Source organism: Haliotis cracherodii, unplaced genomic scaffold (assembly GCF_022045235.1).
Source record: "Haliotis cracherodii isolate W230 unplaced genomic scaffold, xgHalCrac1.p SCAF_5, whole genome shotgun sequence".
Taxonomy (NCBI): Eukaryota; Metazoa; Mollusca; class Gastropoda; order Lepetellida; family Haliotidae; genus Haliotis; species Haliotis cracherodii.
In genome coordinates, this window is record NW_027266308.1 from 66,412,358 (window position 1) to 66,430,229 (window position 17,872).

The window sequence follows — 17,872 nt, forward strand, 5'->3', positions numbered from 1 at the left end:
ACAATATGATTACGTTATTATCCATGTTAAGTAAAATATGTACATGTACTTGACATTCACCTGTCGATCTGTGATTCGGGGTCACTGAATCCACTCACAAGGGCAGATATGTATGATGTTTGATGCTGACAGTCCGCTTCCTGTTTCGATGATAGGTTAGATGATGTGACTATTGTGAGTTCCCCAATGGTTGGAGGTGTCCGATCAAATATGATTTCTTTGACGAATCTGCTGTGCAGATGAGCACCATTGTCAATTTCTAGAGTTAGAGACAGAGATGGAATGGCATCTTGCAAAACTCCATTCGTGTCAAAGTTCCATATTCTCTCAGTTGCAGATAGTCTTGAAACCACCAATATATGCGAATTGTCTGGTCCTGTTCGTGCTGTAATTGATACGTTAGTGATGGTACTTTCCACCTCATCAAAAAGACTCCATGAACATGTTACAATTGTTAACCTCATTGATATGAAGGGTGTACAATCATAGTCTAAAACAGAAACTGGTGAAGTATCTACTGTGATTGGAGGTGAACTGGTAAAAGCCATGTTGCCTGCCATATCAGTGCCGTATGTTGTCACGAAATATGTGTTGTTTGCTGAAAGACTTATCTCCAATGGATCAAGACCTGACTTTGAAATATTGGCTTCATGTTTTTTGCCAGAGAGTGGGAGGTTCCCTATTGACCAGGATATCACAGACTTGATATTTGCATCCTCTACAGACCATGTCAATGGTAGAGTTGTCGTTTGGTTTTCAAACACAACGGATGACGTCATCATTTTATCTCTGTACTGTTGTTTTATCACTGGAATTTCATGGTCGACCATTACACCATTTGACGACGATACAATGTATGATTCCTGACATTCCACACCAGTTACCGCCCGGACTGTAACAAAATACTTCACATTGTTGAAGTTTGTATTTGTTATTTCAGCATATCCTGCACCGTCACTGACCATCGTAAGTCCATAGTTCGTGAAATGCATTATATCAGTAATGTATGGCTGTGTTCCGATCGCCCAGTCGTAGCTGGTTATTCCACACGCATCGCTACCAAAGCCATGGAATGACATAGCAAGACTCGAAAGATCCTGTTGGAAATCTGTATCTTCACTGACACTTCGACCATCGTAGACTGTTCCAGGGGAGTTCCCCTTCTCTACGTGTATTGGTCTTGACATAGCTTCTGCGGTCGAGCCTGCTCTATTCATAACTCTGATAAATACAAAGTATGTAACATTATCATCTGATATAAGATTGAGAGGATTCACTGTTACAGATGATGTACTTCCATAGCTGGTAAACTGTTCACTTTGGGTGCACTGTATGACATTGTCCTTCACACAAAGCAGGCTTTCAGCTATGCCACTTTCCGGATCATGAGCTGTCCAAGACACATGCATAGGCTGATCCTCCATGTGGATTACATTTCCCAAATCATCAAGCTCCTCCTCTTGTCCAGGTAGACCTATCATTACCTACAACATGTAAAGCACATTATTATAGGGTCATTATAAACGAAAAAGATTTAATTTTATTGTACATTTGAGCATTAGTAGTGTTGCATAATGTTTTCTCAACGTGGTAGTGGTAAGATGTTTAGATTGAAAGCACAACATATGAAAAGGACTGGGAAATGTGTCTTTATTATAAGTCGACTTGTTATCTAATGAATCTCTATGATTTGGTATGGCAATGGATGCTCACTTTATTAACAGTTGGTGCTGTAGTATCGATAACAACTCCACTTGATTCTGCTGATGTTGCAAGAAGAGCTTTGTTGAGAGCTGTGACTGATGTTGTATATAATGCCCCATTTCTAAGAGAAAGGGAGTCCATCTGTATATCTGCCTTTTCAACTTCAGTGACTGCAAATGTCTCTTCTTTTGGCCAAAACCTTTTTTCCTGACCCCCAATCTTTTCAAATATAGTGTATCTGTATTCCATGATGCCTGACTCGTCATCTGTAAAATACCACTTGATGCCAAGGTGTGTAGAATCGCTCTGGTATTTGCCTGTTTGAGAATCTTGTATATAAATCAAGTTGGGCGGTGTTTCGTCCACCAGATACCCATCACTTCCAGATGCTGTTTCAAGTCTTGCTCCGTTTATTGCTGTGACTTGAACTCGCACATGGTCCTTGTGTTTTGTGCTTATTGTATGATCAGTATAACTGGTCACGGATCCAACATGGAATTTCTTTTTTAGTTCATCATTTACAAATACCATCATTGTATATTCTGGTACATGGCTTTCTGGATCAGTGAAGTTGGCCCAGGAACTTGCAATAGTTGCCGTCTGAGAGCTGAACTCCACATCACTCAGTAGAGCAGCACCATCAATGACATACCCAAGTAGAGGCGGAGTTGTGTCTACCAGCACTGAAACAAAAAGTGGAAGGGTTTAATTGTCAACACTATCAGAATGAAATCATATTTCAACATAAACTATACTATTAAAAAAAAGTAGGGGATATTGGATTTATAAGATTTATGACAAGGAACTTGTGAACCCAAAGAGGACACAAATGACGAAAAGACATTAAGGGAACATTTGTCTTATTTATTTATTTATTTATTTATTTATTCCACACCTTTGGTACTGCCGGTGAAGCACAGATTTTCCATACTAAGGGCAAAACCAAACCCAGGGTCAAACAGCAAAGTTGCCATGACATGACAGCAAAGTCAATAACGGGTAAACCCCCCTCTGTTGGCTAGACAGGCACGGATAAGACGTAGCATACTCCTTACGAGGCGTCCCAAGTCATTTTGGTCAAGGTTATTCCACTCCTGTTGCAACGCAGCACCCTTCTCTTTCTGATTAAAGCCTTCTTGGGGCACTTATTGCGTTTTCCTTGCTCAAGAAAATCTACATGACATAGTTGTAACCATTTTCCTTAATAAAAAATGTTACCACACAAAAAACTTCGTTTTTGTATGATATACGACCACCCTTACGGGGCCTCACCCAAAACAGCGCCTCACGCCAGGGGGAGCAACTCTCACCCAAATCACTTTCCTTATGGCATCTGTAAGAGACAGACGTGTTGATTTTTCACACAAGACAAAATAAGAGAAATCTATCGTTCGACAAGAACCATGGCTGACCAAACTGTATGTATGGTACATTTCTTTCATTGCAAAGGCGTAATACCTCGCATTGTGAAGTTATAGAGTTGTAATTAACGCCACGTGCACGGTACCTTTGAATTCAAATGGCGGTAATGGCGTCCATATTGTAGTTCCACGGGCTGATACATGTAACACCAAGGCCATTAAGAAACGGCTCGGGGTTTTGTTATATCATACAGCATTGGTCTACAATTTTTTCCTTTACAAAACCCAAGGTGGTGTGTTAATTTATAAACTACACTTACCTTTTTTACGGGTTTTACACCTTAGCGCGTAACACGCCCCTTTGGTGTTATAATTATACTACGACATTGGCTATTAGTATCGCGTTACAAATCGCATTCTACATTACGCCTTTGCTTCTAGTTTCACAATTTATGCACGTATCTTTCCGATCTTTATATCACACTGATACACATTAATACCCTTCCCGCCCACCTCAGAAATTACGGTCTTGTTTACAAAGACCTTCAAACTGTGTATGGGTTGTTCTAAGACAGGCACGAACGCTGCCTAATATGTCTGGCGGAGGACATTGCCTTTACCCCCCAAAAGAGACAAGTTGACTTGTTCCACTTTAAAGAGGTCTATTAAAGGCGGGGGTAGATATCAGATCTACTAAGACATCCCCCCCTCCCCATCTAAAAAGGGTAAAAAAGCTGCCGAGATTGTCTCCCCCGCTCCCTCTCCAGGGGCCGGGGGAGAACGCTCGAGGGTCCCCGTAGTAAGCACTGGACCCTCTCCTGCACTGTCTTTGGCAGACTGTTCTGCGTTACTTAAGTCGCCGATGGCGTCGATGATGGAGGAGGTGAAGTCTCGGCTCCGGCAGGAGCTACGGGCTGAGCCTTCCCCGTTGTCGGCGCCGGACGCGGCTTCGAGATCTGTGTTATGCCCGGCGTCGGCCGAGGCAGGCCACTTGGTCTCGGGGACGATCCGAGACCGGGCTTCGGCTCCGGCTCGAGGTCGCTCCCCAGCAGAGGGGTGGCGGGCACCGGCCCGTGCACTACCGACGCACAACTTTCCCTAGCGGAGCCAGACGCCTCTTCCGAGGCCGAGGCTTTCACTAGTGGATTCGTAGCCCGGAGCCAGGGGGGTTCCCTTGGTCTCGGGGACGATCCGAGACCGAGCTCAGGCTCCGGCTCGAGGTCGCTCCCCAGCGTAGTGGTGGCGGGCGCCGGCCCGTGCACAACCGACGCACAATTTTCCCTAGCAGAGCCAGACGCCTCTTCCGAGGCCGAGGCTTCCACTAGTGGATACCTAGCCCGGAGCCAGGTTGGTTCCCTTTGTCTCGGGGACGATCCGAGACCGAGCTTCGGCTCTGGCTCGAGGTCGCTCCCCAGCGTAGTGGTGGCAGGCGCCGGCCCGTGCACTACCGACGCACAATTTTCACTAGCGGAGCCAGACGCCTCTTCCGAGGCCGAGGCTTCCACTAGTGGATACCTAGCCCGGTGCCAGGTCGGTTCCCTTGAACCTCTGGCACCTCGGCACCGGGACTGGGCCTTGGGCCGGGTGCAGAGGCACGTGCGGGACAGGATTGTCCAGGTACTGCCTCAGGTGGCTGCGCCCATGCCAGAGTCGGAGACACCCAACTTGACTAAGGTCAAGCAGGGCCGGCGGTTGCCCCCCCCCCTTTCCAGCGTGCGGTGCGGAGTTGAAGGCTGCTTACATATGCTTCGAGGAGCAATATCATAATGCATGCCAACAGCTCCGTGTGTCCGTACACTCCGCGTATCTGTCGGCTGTACAGAGGGAGTTAGCGGGAGAGGGGCCGGCCGACTCTTCGGAGTCGGACGCGCAACTAACGGAAGTTCAGTTATCTTACGCGGGACGCTATTCGTAGCTGTGCCTCGCAGATGATGTGCGCTGTTATGGGCATGCGCAGGCGATGGATGTCGGTATCTAAATACTCGACTTACACACGCCAAGACCTACTTGCTTTGCCGTATAAGAGGGTGCCACCCTCTTCCCTGGGGCTCAGCAGGTGGTCCGAGAGGCCGCTCAATTGTATACTTCCATCAAAGACTCATAAGGCCTTGTTGGAGGTACCAAGCGTTAAAACCGCGTAAGCGGGCCTCTCCAATTGTCCCCTCCTACGCTAACGCATGGGTCAGACGTCCACACCTGCTTGGAAGCCGCCGCTTCCTTCAGGTATAAGGGCGCCAGGAGGAGCAAGAGAGGCACGGGCCGGGTCAAGGCAGCTGGTCGAGGCCAACAGCTTTTTCGCGGGGCTGGGAACGATGGGTTCCCATTAGCGCCCGAAGAGCCCCGGGTGAACCCACAGTCGCAAGTTATCGAACTGCCGACAGCCGGGGTCCACTGACGACAACCGGATGTCCCCGTAGGCGGCCGACTGGCTCTATTCCTGAAGGAATCGGAGACAGTTACATCACAATCCCCGGACCCCGTCCATTTTAAGGGATGGCCATTTGCCTCGGTGGAAACATCATCTGCCCCTCCCCTTCTCCCGGATAAAGCACACTCCGGTGCCTGCTACCCGAGAGAAGGCGGAATTCCTCCGTGCCGAGGTCGACGCACTTCTTATGAAAGCTGCGATCGAACCGGGTCCCGAGGGACAGGAAAGCAAGGGGCTTCTACTCGACTTGTTTCCTAGTCACCAAACAGTGATATCAACTGTCGAGACAGGAGAATGGCTAACGTCAATAGACTTAAATACGCTCCACATCTCCACATACCAATACACCCCGAGTTCAAGAAATACCTGAGGTTTTCTTTCGACGGGAGGTGTTATCAGTTCAGGGTTCTACCATTCGGGATCTCCACGGCCCCGAGGGTGTTCACCAAGCTGATGTTGATTCCCGCCAAAGTGGCCAGGTCAAAAGGTCGGTTCTGCCATCCGTACCTCGACGACTGGTTACTAAGTGCTCTATCGCAATCCCTGAGTCAGATAGCTACACAACAAGTGATAGATATTCTGATCACTCTAGGGTGGATGGTCAATCTCAAGAAGTCAGATCTGAGCCCCACTCAGAATCTAGTCTTCCTAGTGGCTAATTTCAACACGGTGAGAGGACGTGTATCTCTGTCACAAGATATCAAGTCCCTTAAGCGCAAGTCACACTGCTCGTACATAGCTCCAGTTACTGGACAACATGGCGGCGACAGTGAATTTGGTCTGGCGGGGCGATTGAGAATGAGTCCCATTCAACAAGCACTCTGTTGACTTTGGGCGAACTCGGAAGATCTCGAGACTGTGCTCGAGACTCCGTAGTGGCTCATTACACACCTCAAGTGGTGGACTGAGGTCGGGAATCCGTCCCGGGGGCTCACCCTCGACACTCCCGTTCCGTCTCTCACAGTTCAAACAGACGCGTCACTCTCCGGCTGGGGAGGCGTTCTGAATGATCACACTGCCTCGGGACTATGGTCCCAGCAGGAGATCAAACTGCATATCAATGTGCTAGAACTGAGAGCGGTCAGGTTGGTGTTCCAACGCTTCCCGGGTCTGCTTCGTGGCCAAGTGGTTGGTCTAGAGATGGACAACCAAACGGCGATGACTTACATCCGGAAGCAGGGGGGAAGGGCGTCTCCATCGCTTCGACGAAAGACGTGGCAGTTCCCACTATAGTGCGGCTCTCACGATATCAGCTACCTGTTTATCTCCCGGGGGTGGACAACGTCCGTACGGACGCTCTGTCTCGGCGGATCCTCGCTCCTCACGAGTGGAGGCTCGACCCGGGGATATTCGGGATTTTCTCCCTGTTATACAGGCCGTTACAGGTGGATCTGTTTGCGTCTGGGATGAATCACCAGACACCAACGTTGCTAGATTGGACGGACAGAATTCTATGGGCATTCCCCCCAGTACCTCTGATTTCCAAGGTCCTGTCTCAGCTAAGCACTCAGCCTGCGCGACTAATTGTGCTCCTGGCACCTCTTTAGTCGGCGCAGAGTGGGTTTCAAGTAATACTCAGGTTTCTGGCTCAGCCTCCTGTTATATTACCTTTATGACCGGACCTCCTATCCCAGAATGGGGCCCTCCACCCGAATCCCAGGATTCAATGGGTGGCTTGGCCACTGTCAGGAATCGCCTCCAGAAGAGCGGTATTCCTGCACGAGTTGAAGACACAATACTGGCTTCGCGGAGGGATTCGACAAACGTTCAGTACGATAGATAGGCCTGCTATGCGCCCTGGTGTGTCGATAGAGGGATTGCAGATCTTTTTTTCTGCAGATCTCGTATCCATGCTTGAGTTTCTCCAGTCGCGACTAGATGACGGCCTGGCCGCATCAACAGTCCGGGGGTACTCTACAGCTATCGCAGCTTTTCACGTCACTGTCGACGGGGCACTTCCGGGTGCACACCCATTAGTGCAGCACTTTTTAGCAGGTGTGGACAGGATCCGACCGCCAGTCCGGCGGATTAGTCCCCCTCGGGACTTGTCAATCATTCTCGATTGGCTGTCCGGTCCTTCCTTTCGGGATCTGTCGTCTCTCTCTCTTCAGCTGTTGAGCTGGGAGACGGCGTTCCTTGTGGTGGTAACGTCCGGCAGACGGGTAGGCGACATTCTTGTTATGTCAGCCGATCCCGCAATAACTGTCTTCCATGGGGTCGATAAATATTACCGGGACAGAGTCAGTTTTCGACTACCGGACTCTTACCGTCAAAGGGTCGCACACGCTTCCACGTGAACGGCTCCTATTGAGCTACCTGCTCTTTCACAGCCTTCCTCGTCGGGGACCACTGCAAGACATGCTCATGTCTTGGGTGTCCGCATGACTCTCAAGGCCAACTATTTTGCTGTTACGGCGGTAGGAAGGTTGGCTCATCTGCGAGTAAACAATCTATCTCGAGTTGGATAGTTCAACCGTTTGTACAGCGTATACGCTTACAGGCAGGGACCCCCCTACCAGGTTGAAGGCTCATTAGGTTAGAGCAGTGGCTGCGTCAAAAGCGTACGCCGCGGCTCTGCACATTGAGCAGATCTGCTCCGCGGCTATTTGGAGCCAGCCGAGCACGATTCATCAAACCTTACCAACTCGACAAACACTCAAGCGAGCGTACTCGGTTTGGTCAGTCAGTTCTCTGAACTGGGCAAAGTTCTAATCTCTAGCCTATTGAGCATTCGAGATTTTAGACAGTCCTCCGGTTATACTGCTCAGTAATGGTCCGGATTTTATCTTCTGCGGTCGATAAATATCAGTCCTTACTACTCGATAATACTCGTATTTTGCGCACGCGCTCCTTCGATCCTCGGGTACCCTCTGGCCTAGCTCAGCGCTGGTTATGGTCTCTCGTGATCTACGCCCCTATATCACTTGTTCAAAAAAAGTGTGGGGGGGTGGGAGGTGTTTCAAGTTCTCAACTTATGACAAGCCGCAAAAACAGGCTTTATCATAATATATGGTCGACCACGCCCTGTCTCTAGCCCCCGCCTTTCGACGGTGGTGCCTCACGATAAGGTTGGTTCCATTTATTGAACTCAATATTTTATTCTGTTGAATAATCAAATACGATGTATTTATTTACGCCTGTTGCTGACGGATGCCACTTCCTAGATTATCTTTGGGAGTCTGTCTTGATGCAATAAGTGCCCCAAGGAGGATTTAATCAGAAAGAGAATTTTAAAAACCTGTAGAGGTTATGAATTCTCTGATGAAATCCTCCTTGGGGCACGGCCACCCACCTCCCCACATTCCGTCAGCATTTGACATATGGAAAGTGATTTGGGTGAGAGTTGCTCCCCCTGGCGTGAGGCGCCGTTGGGGGTGAGGCCCCGTAAGGGTGGTCGTATATCATACAAAAACTAAGTTTTTTGTGTGGTGACATTTTTTATTAAGGAAAATGGTTACAACTATGTCATGTAGATTTTCTTGAGCAAGGAAAATGCAATAAGTGCCCCAAGGAGGATTTCATCAGAGAATTCATAACCTCTACAGGTTTGTAAAAATTTCTTGGTCAGTGGTAGGACGTTGTTGACGTTGACGTAACTGCTGTCCAAACATGTCCCAGACATGCTTGATGGGGGACAGGTCCGGACTCAGCGCTGGTAATGTGGTGATATGGTGCTGTTGGAGGGGATATCTGTAACAATACTGGTTCTGTGACATTTTGCATTGTCATCCTGGAAGATGAAACTGAGGCCATGACGACGTGCACAACATGGGCTGCCAAGATGTTGTCCCGGTAGTGCTGGCCTGTGACACGTCCGGCAACAACATGTAAGTCCGTTCTTCCAGCAGCAGTGATGCCTCCCCAACCCATTACAGATCCACCCCAAAATTGATCATGTCTAATGACGTTAACATCATGGAAACGTTCGTTTCGTCGCCGCCACACCCTCCTACGCCTGTTCAGGAAGTCCACAGTGAACCTCGACTCATCTGAAAACTTTCCATTGTTCCAACGTTGATTATCCCAGTGTTAACGATTCCGACACCAACATCATCTTGTCGTAATGTGATGATCTCTAAAACATGACGCGAGGACGTCGGGCGTGTAAATGACCTCTGTGCAGTCGATTTCTGATTGTCTTGGCACTCACTCTCACACCAGTGTCTGCTTGTAGTCAAGCTCTAATCTGATCAGCCGTTATGACACGATTTCTCAAGGCTAAAGTAAGGATAAATCGATCCTGTGCATGAGTTGTCGCCCTTGGTCGACCCGAGCGCCGTCCATCGTTAACAGAATGTGTAGCACGATATCTGGACCATAATCTGCTTATGACAGACTGTGAAACGTTCATCGTCCGTGGCACAACAGTCTGTGTTGTGCCAACCTGTGGCATGCCAAGGGCACGTAACCTTTCATTTTGTGTAAGTCGGCGCATGTCACCCGTTTGGTAACTGAGTTCCAAAACAATTAAACTGATGTTTCCACCTTCAGATTTCCTTCCACGGTGGGTATAACCTTCAAATTCAAAGTCCTGCAAATCTGGTGTTCAACCCCCATGATCATCACTAGCATCACGTGCAGATCCTGGGGTTGCCATTGTTGTGTTTGGGGGTCGAATTTCACTGGAAATGTTTCCTCTGTAAGGAACTATATTACTTTGTCTCGTATTCATTTGCATTTGTTACAAGTATGATCGCAAAATGAAATATCCCCTACTTGCTTTTAATAGTATATATACAGCTAATTGTTTTAATGTAACTATCGTTTCGGTGTACAATTACAACACTATGGAGTTTCATCTGAATGCAACATCAAATCGCAAGGACATTTCACATCTTGCATGAACAGCATGGGAAAAGCCATCAATGAGACCTGGGCAATGAGACCTGGGCGTGGCACAATAGATTTAACTCCGCTAGCGAGTCTGTACAATAACAGGAAGGTGAATCTCAACATCTCACCATGCAGCCTGCCAGGCGTCCTGATAAGTGTGTGACAATGACAACTTAAGGGGCAGAGATTGGGGTGGGCTCGGTATTTGGTGGGATAGGGAAGATTGTGCGCCATCATGTTTATAGACAAATCAATGTTTTTCCTCCGATTCACAAATGGAAGAAAACATTGTTGGCGACGTAGCGGCGATAACTATGCCAGCCCAACTATTCTTGACCCTATTTGGTATGGAGCTGTCATGGTGTGGGGCAGTATCACAAATGACAACCGAACGGATTTGTTTTTAGCGAATGTCAATTTGACTGGCCATTGATATATCGCCAAAATGTTGGGTCCTGCAAGAAAATAATGCCAGAACACATCGTGCCCAGGTCATAACTGGGGTTATCTCTGACAAGAAGGCACGGAGAAATTGGCCCGCTAAATCCCCTGACTTGTCCTCAAGAGAGCATCTATCGGGTGTTCTCGGGCGGAGAGTTCAACCTAGAGACCCAAAGTGTCATGAATGTATTGGCCATCATTGTCTTCAGTAGTTTTTAAGTTTTTACTGGTTGGCTAATACTGTTTTGGCTCTTTCAGAGTGTCTTTAGGCCATATAAATACTGACAGTAAGACAATATACGCCTCCAAAATGACATCATACAAATATTTATATTTGACAAACATACAAATGTACCTCCATTAGACGTTGCCTGAATTTCCTTCTGATTGATTGCCCCATTGAAAGCGACAACTGTTGAATAGTAGGTGGTGTTGTGGTGCAGAGTTGTGACGTTGCACGCAGCTTTAACATGATGGGTAAAATTTGTAAATGAAAGAAGGTCATCAGCTCCAGCTGTTGTTCCAACACCCCAGAGATAACTGAAAGTACAGGCATATTGCAACATCGTCACACAGCAACATTGTGATCACTATGATGAATGAAATATTATATTAATGTTACTGAGAGCTTCATTGTGTATGGTTTAAATATGTACATGTTTTCAAGTCATTTTAGTCATTTCTGTCATCACAGAGAAGGTGAACATTAAGTAACTGGTGTCACATACCTGTCAATACCAGATTCTGGGTCATAGAAATCTACCCACTGTGCACAAATCCTGTCAGTATCATGTTGATATTCAACATCTCGGCGCAGCTCGTTCCCATCAAGTACTCTACCAATGACTGGAGGTGTAAAGTCAATCAGTATTGGTACATCACCATGGCTTGCAGTAGAGAGATCCACTGTAACCAAATACCACAGCTGCGTCACGTGATGAACAATCATATCAATCATATGGGTTATAGTTTAAAATGAGTGTTAAGAATGGTAGTGAAGATGTCTAAAAATAAGCTTCTCCTTACCTGAATTTACGGCTCTGATTCGCACCCAAGCCTGCACACCTGGTGCCAAGCCAAGATCTTCTATCACAAGGTATGGGTCGTCTCTGTTCAGGAAGGGATGACGACTGTAGGATCTCACAAATACGTCATACTTTGTTTTGCCAAGACCAAAGTCCACCCTAGCAATACCTGATCCATCGTCTGATACATTGAAGTAGACGCCCAAGATATCAAAATCCTCATCAAACAACAGATCCCCTACCTCGTGTACAACTGGCTGTGTTGTATCAACTGTTACAGGTGTAGAGTGACACACCGTTGTAACCAAGGCTCCTCCATGAACAACGTTGTTGATAGCTTGGAAGGTTATATAGTACTGACCATCAGCCAGATGGAGGTTCTTGCCCAGTCCGGTATATGTCCAGTCTTGCCTGGTTTGCAGCTGTGCATGAGGATCGGTGAAGTTCACAACATCAGATCCGCACACAGATGTCCCAGCAGCCCACGTGTAGCCCCAAATACCACTCTCGTCATCGTGGAATCCATCACAGTTTCCTTTAAAAAGATAAACATAAAACTCATCAATGGCAATAATCATCATTGAACAAATTAGTTCTTTTATAATAACAAAAATACCCGCACAATATGTCTTTGGTAGGCATTACATGTTACTGATTCATAGAGACACAGGCTATTTGCATTTCAGCATTATATTCCTCATATACAAATCAAACTAGCTTGTGTCTCTACTGATCCAATATATTACCAAAAGTATAAGCATGTTGTAGACCATGGGAGGTTGTACCTTGGTAAAACAGATTACCTGAGATAAAGTTGTTAGCGAGGGTATACTTTGTATCTTCAAGAGGTTTGATTCCCCCAAAAACAGTTCCTCCAGCATGTCCATCAATTATTTTTCTGTAAAAAGACATATATTCCATATAAATTGTTCGTGTTTACGTGTACATTTAACTTGTTTATGGTATATATATATATATATAAATATATATACAAAAATGAGGTAAATGTTCACTCGGTGTACATGTAATATATAATAAAATAATAAAGTCCAAGTTAGTCCATCATCTTCTTTATATCAGTTTCAAACATAGTACTTTCGCTGTCTCATGACAGCTCTTCAGTGTAACTGACAATATATATATATATTCCAAGTAATTCTTTGGCATATCACATTCTGTTGTTACTGTGTAAAGTTTGGGCTTTCATGGTGCACATGAAAAGGACACATTTTATATAGTGAGGTTTACCTGTGGTTGAGCTCCTTGGTGACATCAATGCATCTCTGAGTAACAGCTGCCTTACATCCATCTGCCCGTAACACATCAGAGACAGCTTCTCCCACAGGACCAGGTTCTGGCGGAGTGAAGTCAGCTAGAGTCCCTGTTGATGGCAGGTAGGCAATGTATCCTAGAGTGTTGGTGATCTTTGCATTAACAAAATACTGGGTGCCATGTTCAAGTGTTGAGTGGGAGAATTCGAGAAATGCACTGTAACCAACACCAAGCCTTTCGTAGTGGAAATAAGACGTAGCAAGATGAAGTTTTGCCTTTGCTCCAACAACTGTTTCCTGCAGATCACACGTGTGAGTATGCATTTCATAGTCAAAGGAAATACATTTTGATCCTGTCTGCAGACATAGTCTTGCACATTCAATATCATTAACTGCATACGATGTAGAAAATGGAGCAGACGACAACTTTCCAGCCTTAGATGGGGCAAAATATTTTAATGTGGACAAGACGCCTTGTCTCTCATTCGTGTTTTTCAGGTAAAGAATTTGCCAATCCACAATTTCTTTTCCGAATTCCCCAGGACTGTATCCCACAGCAACCGAATGATTAGGTGTAAGTGGAGAATCTTCAAATACGACAACGTTGGCTTGGATCACTGTCCTATGACTTGTAAACTGATAGCCAGCATCCACTCTTCCATCTGGAACTGTATTGTCAAAGGTGTCGAGCATGCACATAGCTGTTGCCTCAATACCTTGTTGGTTTCTAGCCCTGATAGTCCAATATAAAGGAACTCCATGAGGCAATGAGATTGTGGGTAATGTTAAGGAGGGCCCTCTCATTTCGACCAATGATCTCACATCTCTGCCACCACGAGAAGTACCAATACTGTAGTGTAGAGTAACAGGGCTATTTTCATCTTCACTGTCAACCTCCAAGATGAATGCTGTGTCACTGGGATGTCTTCCATCAAGTTGCCGAACTGAGCAACTCCCTGACAAGGACCTCTTCCTGTGGTCACAGTTAGGGAATCGTGGTGGGGTTTTATCATTCAGGTCAACTCGGTGTTCCCAAATGGTACCAGTGTATGTGGGGCTTCTCCAATGCCATATGTCAAAATGCATTTTGATAATGTAAAGGATTTTAACCCATGCCCTTAATTTTAGTTCAAGTGGAGTGAGTTCGACATTAAGTTTTTTTCTGAAATGTAAGATGGATTTTTTTAAGTTATATATTGATACGAATCATATGATAACATATACTCATAAGTAAGGCAATATCAACTTAACTTTCCACCTAAGTTGCAACACTCGAATGATGAAAAGACTATAATGTATGCATCCACAAAACCCATAGTCATAGAACAGTTCACTGTATAATGTGCGATGGTCATGCGACGTTTAGCAATGCAGATGTCCCCCTTTCATTATGATGCAAGTGCAAGTGTTGGAGCAAGGAAATATTCTTCCACTCTACATGGCATCCTCATCCCATTATCATCATGTGAATTTAGTGAGACGGCGAACCTAATTTTGTTCTATGGTATGTCGCGACCATATTCAATAGGATTGTATGGATGGGTATTATCATGAATAACAAAGATGACCACCAGGAGCAATCCAGTTCCCTGCTACCCCTGGGAAGAAGATCTACATTTGAATTGTACATGTATGTAATACTGCAAATATTTCGTAATTCATTTAAAAGTGATGGATGGCAAATCTGACAGCACGAACGGGTACTTCTCTATATACAAATGTAGCATGAAAATTTGAACCGTTTAGATGTTATGATCCAGGATCTAAGGTTCAAGAGACAAGGCTGGACCCCATGGCAAATCCCATTGGCATAAATGTATTATTCCCTTCATAAGAAACAAATGTATACAATGAACCTGTTTATTATGGGTGGGGGGTAATATCGGTTTGCATGTTATGGTCATGGTTCTAATCTTTTGGGACAGTTGAACAGAAGGGCCAGTCCCGGTAGCATGTGTGCATTACTCTCATTATACTCAGCAATTATACATATGGTTTTACAGTGGGAATTTTAACTCTGTCCAAGTTAAAACTCTTTTTTGGCTCCGTATCTCAGCCCCTCTGTTTGTACAATTGTCAATTCCCATCACCTGAGAATACATCCAACTAAATATGGTTGATGTTCATCTCTTCGTACCAGAGAAAAGGTCGTTTATATTAATATTGCAAAATTACCTTTTTTTAACCTCGCCCCTCAGCCCCTTTGGGGGTCAGCCCCACCATTTGTTTAATTTTTAATCCTCACCACCGGAGAATGCTTACAATCAAGTATGGTTGATATCTGTTTCTTAGTTCCAGAGGAGAAGTCGCTTAAAGCAATATAGCCAAATTAACCCTATTTGGTCCGGCCCCAAACCTGGTGAGCTAATAATTACTAGTATGTACTCACACGACAACTGTTGGTACTTTGGCAAAGTTCACTTCCATTATGAAAGGAAAACTTGTTTTCATCAGCCATCCAGTGAGAGATATTCCAGCAGATACAACTATGATAGACATGCTGAAAGATGCTTTGACTTTCGCCGCAACAAATGGTCCTATTCTTGCCTAATACAAAACAGAACAACGATACACATATCATTCATAATTACAAGGAACTCATTTAAAAATATGCAGCACTTAACCTTACCATTGGGATAGCCTACCTCTCACATGGGTGCAATGGTGGAAGCCCATTTCTTGCATCCCCTGCTGTGATATTTCAGGAACTTTGCGGAAAGAACCAAACTCACTCATTCTTAACCAGTGGTTCCATTATGGTTGTACTTGGATTAAGAATTTTACATCACACTGTTTTTACTCTCAAGTATTTTTAAATTGAGGGGGGCACGGGTGGCCCAGTCGCCTAAACCCAACTCACTCACTCACTCACTCACTCACTCACTCACTTTAAATTTGGTATTTGACTCACTGACATAGTTGACTTGACTGTCTGTACATCCACAGAAAACTCTTGACCAAGCTCTCCTCCAGCATCTATAGCTGCAAAGAAAACGTTAATGTCCACGTTGCTGTATAGTCATCATAAAAAGCATCATGTTTACTTAAATGAAGGGTACAATTATCAGAATACAACAGTAAAACAATCACAAAATGTTGCGTCCCATATAATTGCCCCACAGGATGCTTATGGGTAAAACTCAATACCATATAGAAAGGAATAAAAAATATGCCTCTGTCTATAGTGTGACTGAACAAACCAAAACGCAAATAATTATATTTGATAATTAATCAAAGAAAGCAGCAACTGTGAAAGAAGCTCAGGAATTTTACAGTTAAGCGTTAAACGGAGAACGATTCAAGTCTTTTAATCGTATTAATCAGTCAGTGGACGATCATATACTCATTAAAAAATATGGGAACATCCAAATTTCTTCGACTTAGCCAGTTGATATTAATAACATGGGGGTTATATGAAAGTATATTCATTACTCAAATCGTTTTGATGTGAAATTGCTCCTTGCCTATACCCACAGTAGCTGAATAATGGATTTAAAATGTTTGTTGTGTTTGTTTGTTGTTTAACGCTGCACCCCAACATAACGCTGCAATACTCCAGTATTAAGACGGCGGTCTGTAAATAATCGGGTCTGCAAGGGCCGATTCACAAAGTGACACAGAAAATTATGTCAACAAAGTGAAAGGCCTCCTCTACATTGGAGGCATTCTGTACACTGTCGTCTGATCGGCCTAACAAGTCTTCTCAGGGTTGCCTGAGGGACAGTTTGTCACTCTGTTTGGAAAAAGTGAAAGAACTGTTGATTGCAACGCAACCCACGACCAAGGATGTACCAAAGATGTTCCATTGCAAGCAGATCCGGTGGTTATGCTTGCCATTGCATCCTTACAATCCAATATTTGGCGTTCCCATACTTTTTGGAAAGAGTATAGTTCACTGATTAATCTATACTGTTGCACATCCGCATGCCAACACATATACAAATATATGCACAAAAATATAATTCATTTATTTTTTCCAGAGCATCTGCACGCCTTTGCATAATAATATATTCAAAGGAACACCTTGACCAAAGCTTATTAAAGTAATCCCAATTACAATTAATGGCCGAAGTATACTTTGTTAACTAATAAAATTCAGTGAGCTCCTTCTGTATAAGTTGGAACGTTTGTTGAAAGTTATTTCTAAGGTTGAAAATTATTCATTTTAACAGAAAAATTATAAGGTTTAAAGATAAAATTGGAGGCAAGGACCTTAATACGACCTAAAATTGTGTCTACCTTGTCAAGGTTTAAGGGATTGTTATTTATCGATAAATAACCAAAGCTAAAAAGAATATTCTCTTTGTCTACCGTTACCGAGTTTTGCGTTTTGTTTTTCGTTCCATGTCTCACCAGATGGATATCACTTTGTTGCATCCTCAGATTATATGTATAACTTCTCCTGCTTCATTAGAACAGTAGGTACAAGTTGTACGATGTATGTTTAATTAAGAAGAGAGTATTTTTAAATATATGATGTAACATTTGATGCGTGTCGAACACCAGTTTAGGTTAAAAGGTTGGTTTTCGAATTGAAAATGGTTTTAAAGGTTTCAATTCACATGAATTGTCCGTTACTATCTAGAAAATCAATAATGAAACGTTTCCCTTTTACATACAATTCCTTATAAAATGTACTGTTTGCCATTTTTATGTTCTCGTTTTGCCATGAATATTGTGCTATGATACCCTTGTTATTTATACGCTCTACGCGGATGTTATCTATGAGTTTCCACCAGGCCTTATTAAGGTCCTTGCCTCCAATCCAGATTCCATTCTTGACACAGTTTTATTCTAGAACGCTTATTT

At 44.6% G+C, this 17,872-nt stretch overlaps 1 protein-coding gene across 1 annotated transcript in view; it reads right to left on the reverse strand.

Moving 5' to 3' along the window:
* The window catches only part of LOC139443842 (uncharacterized), a 75,127-nt gene that overhangs the window by 20,059 nt on the left and 37,196 nt on the right, over positions 1-17,872 (reverse strand). The window contains 9 exon segments of the mRNA XM_071224744.1: positions 61-1,484; positions 1,714-2,387; positions 11,123-11,307; positions 11,496-11,673; positions 11,794-12,327; positions 12,596-12,690; positions 13,041-14,225; positions 15,453-15,610; positions 15,975-16,045. Coding sequence (XP_071080845.1) covers positions 61-1,484; positions 1,714-2,387; positions 11,123-11,307; positions 11,496-11,673; positions 11,794-12,327; positions 12,596-12,690; positions 13,041-14,225; positions 15,453-15,610; positions 15,975-16,045 — 4,504 coding nt within the window.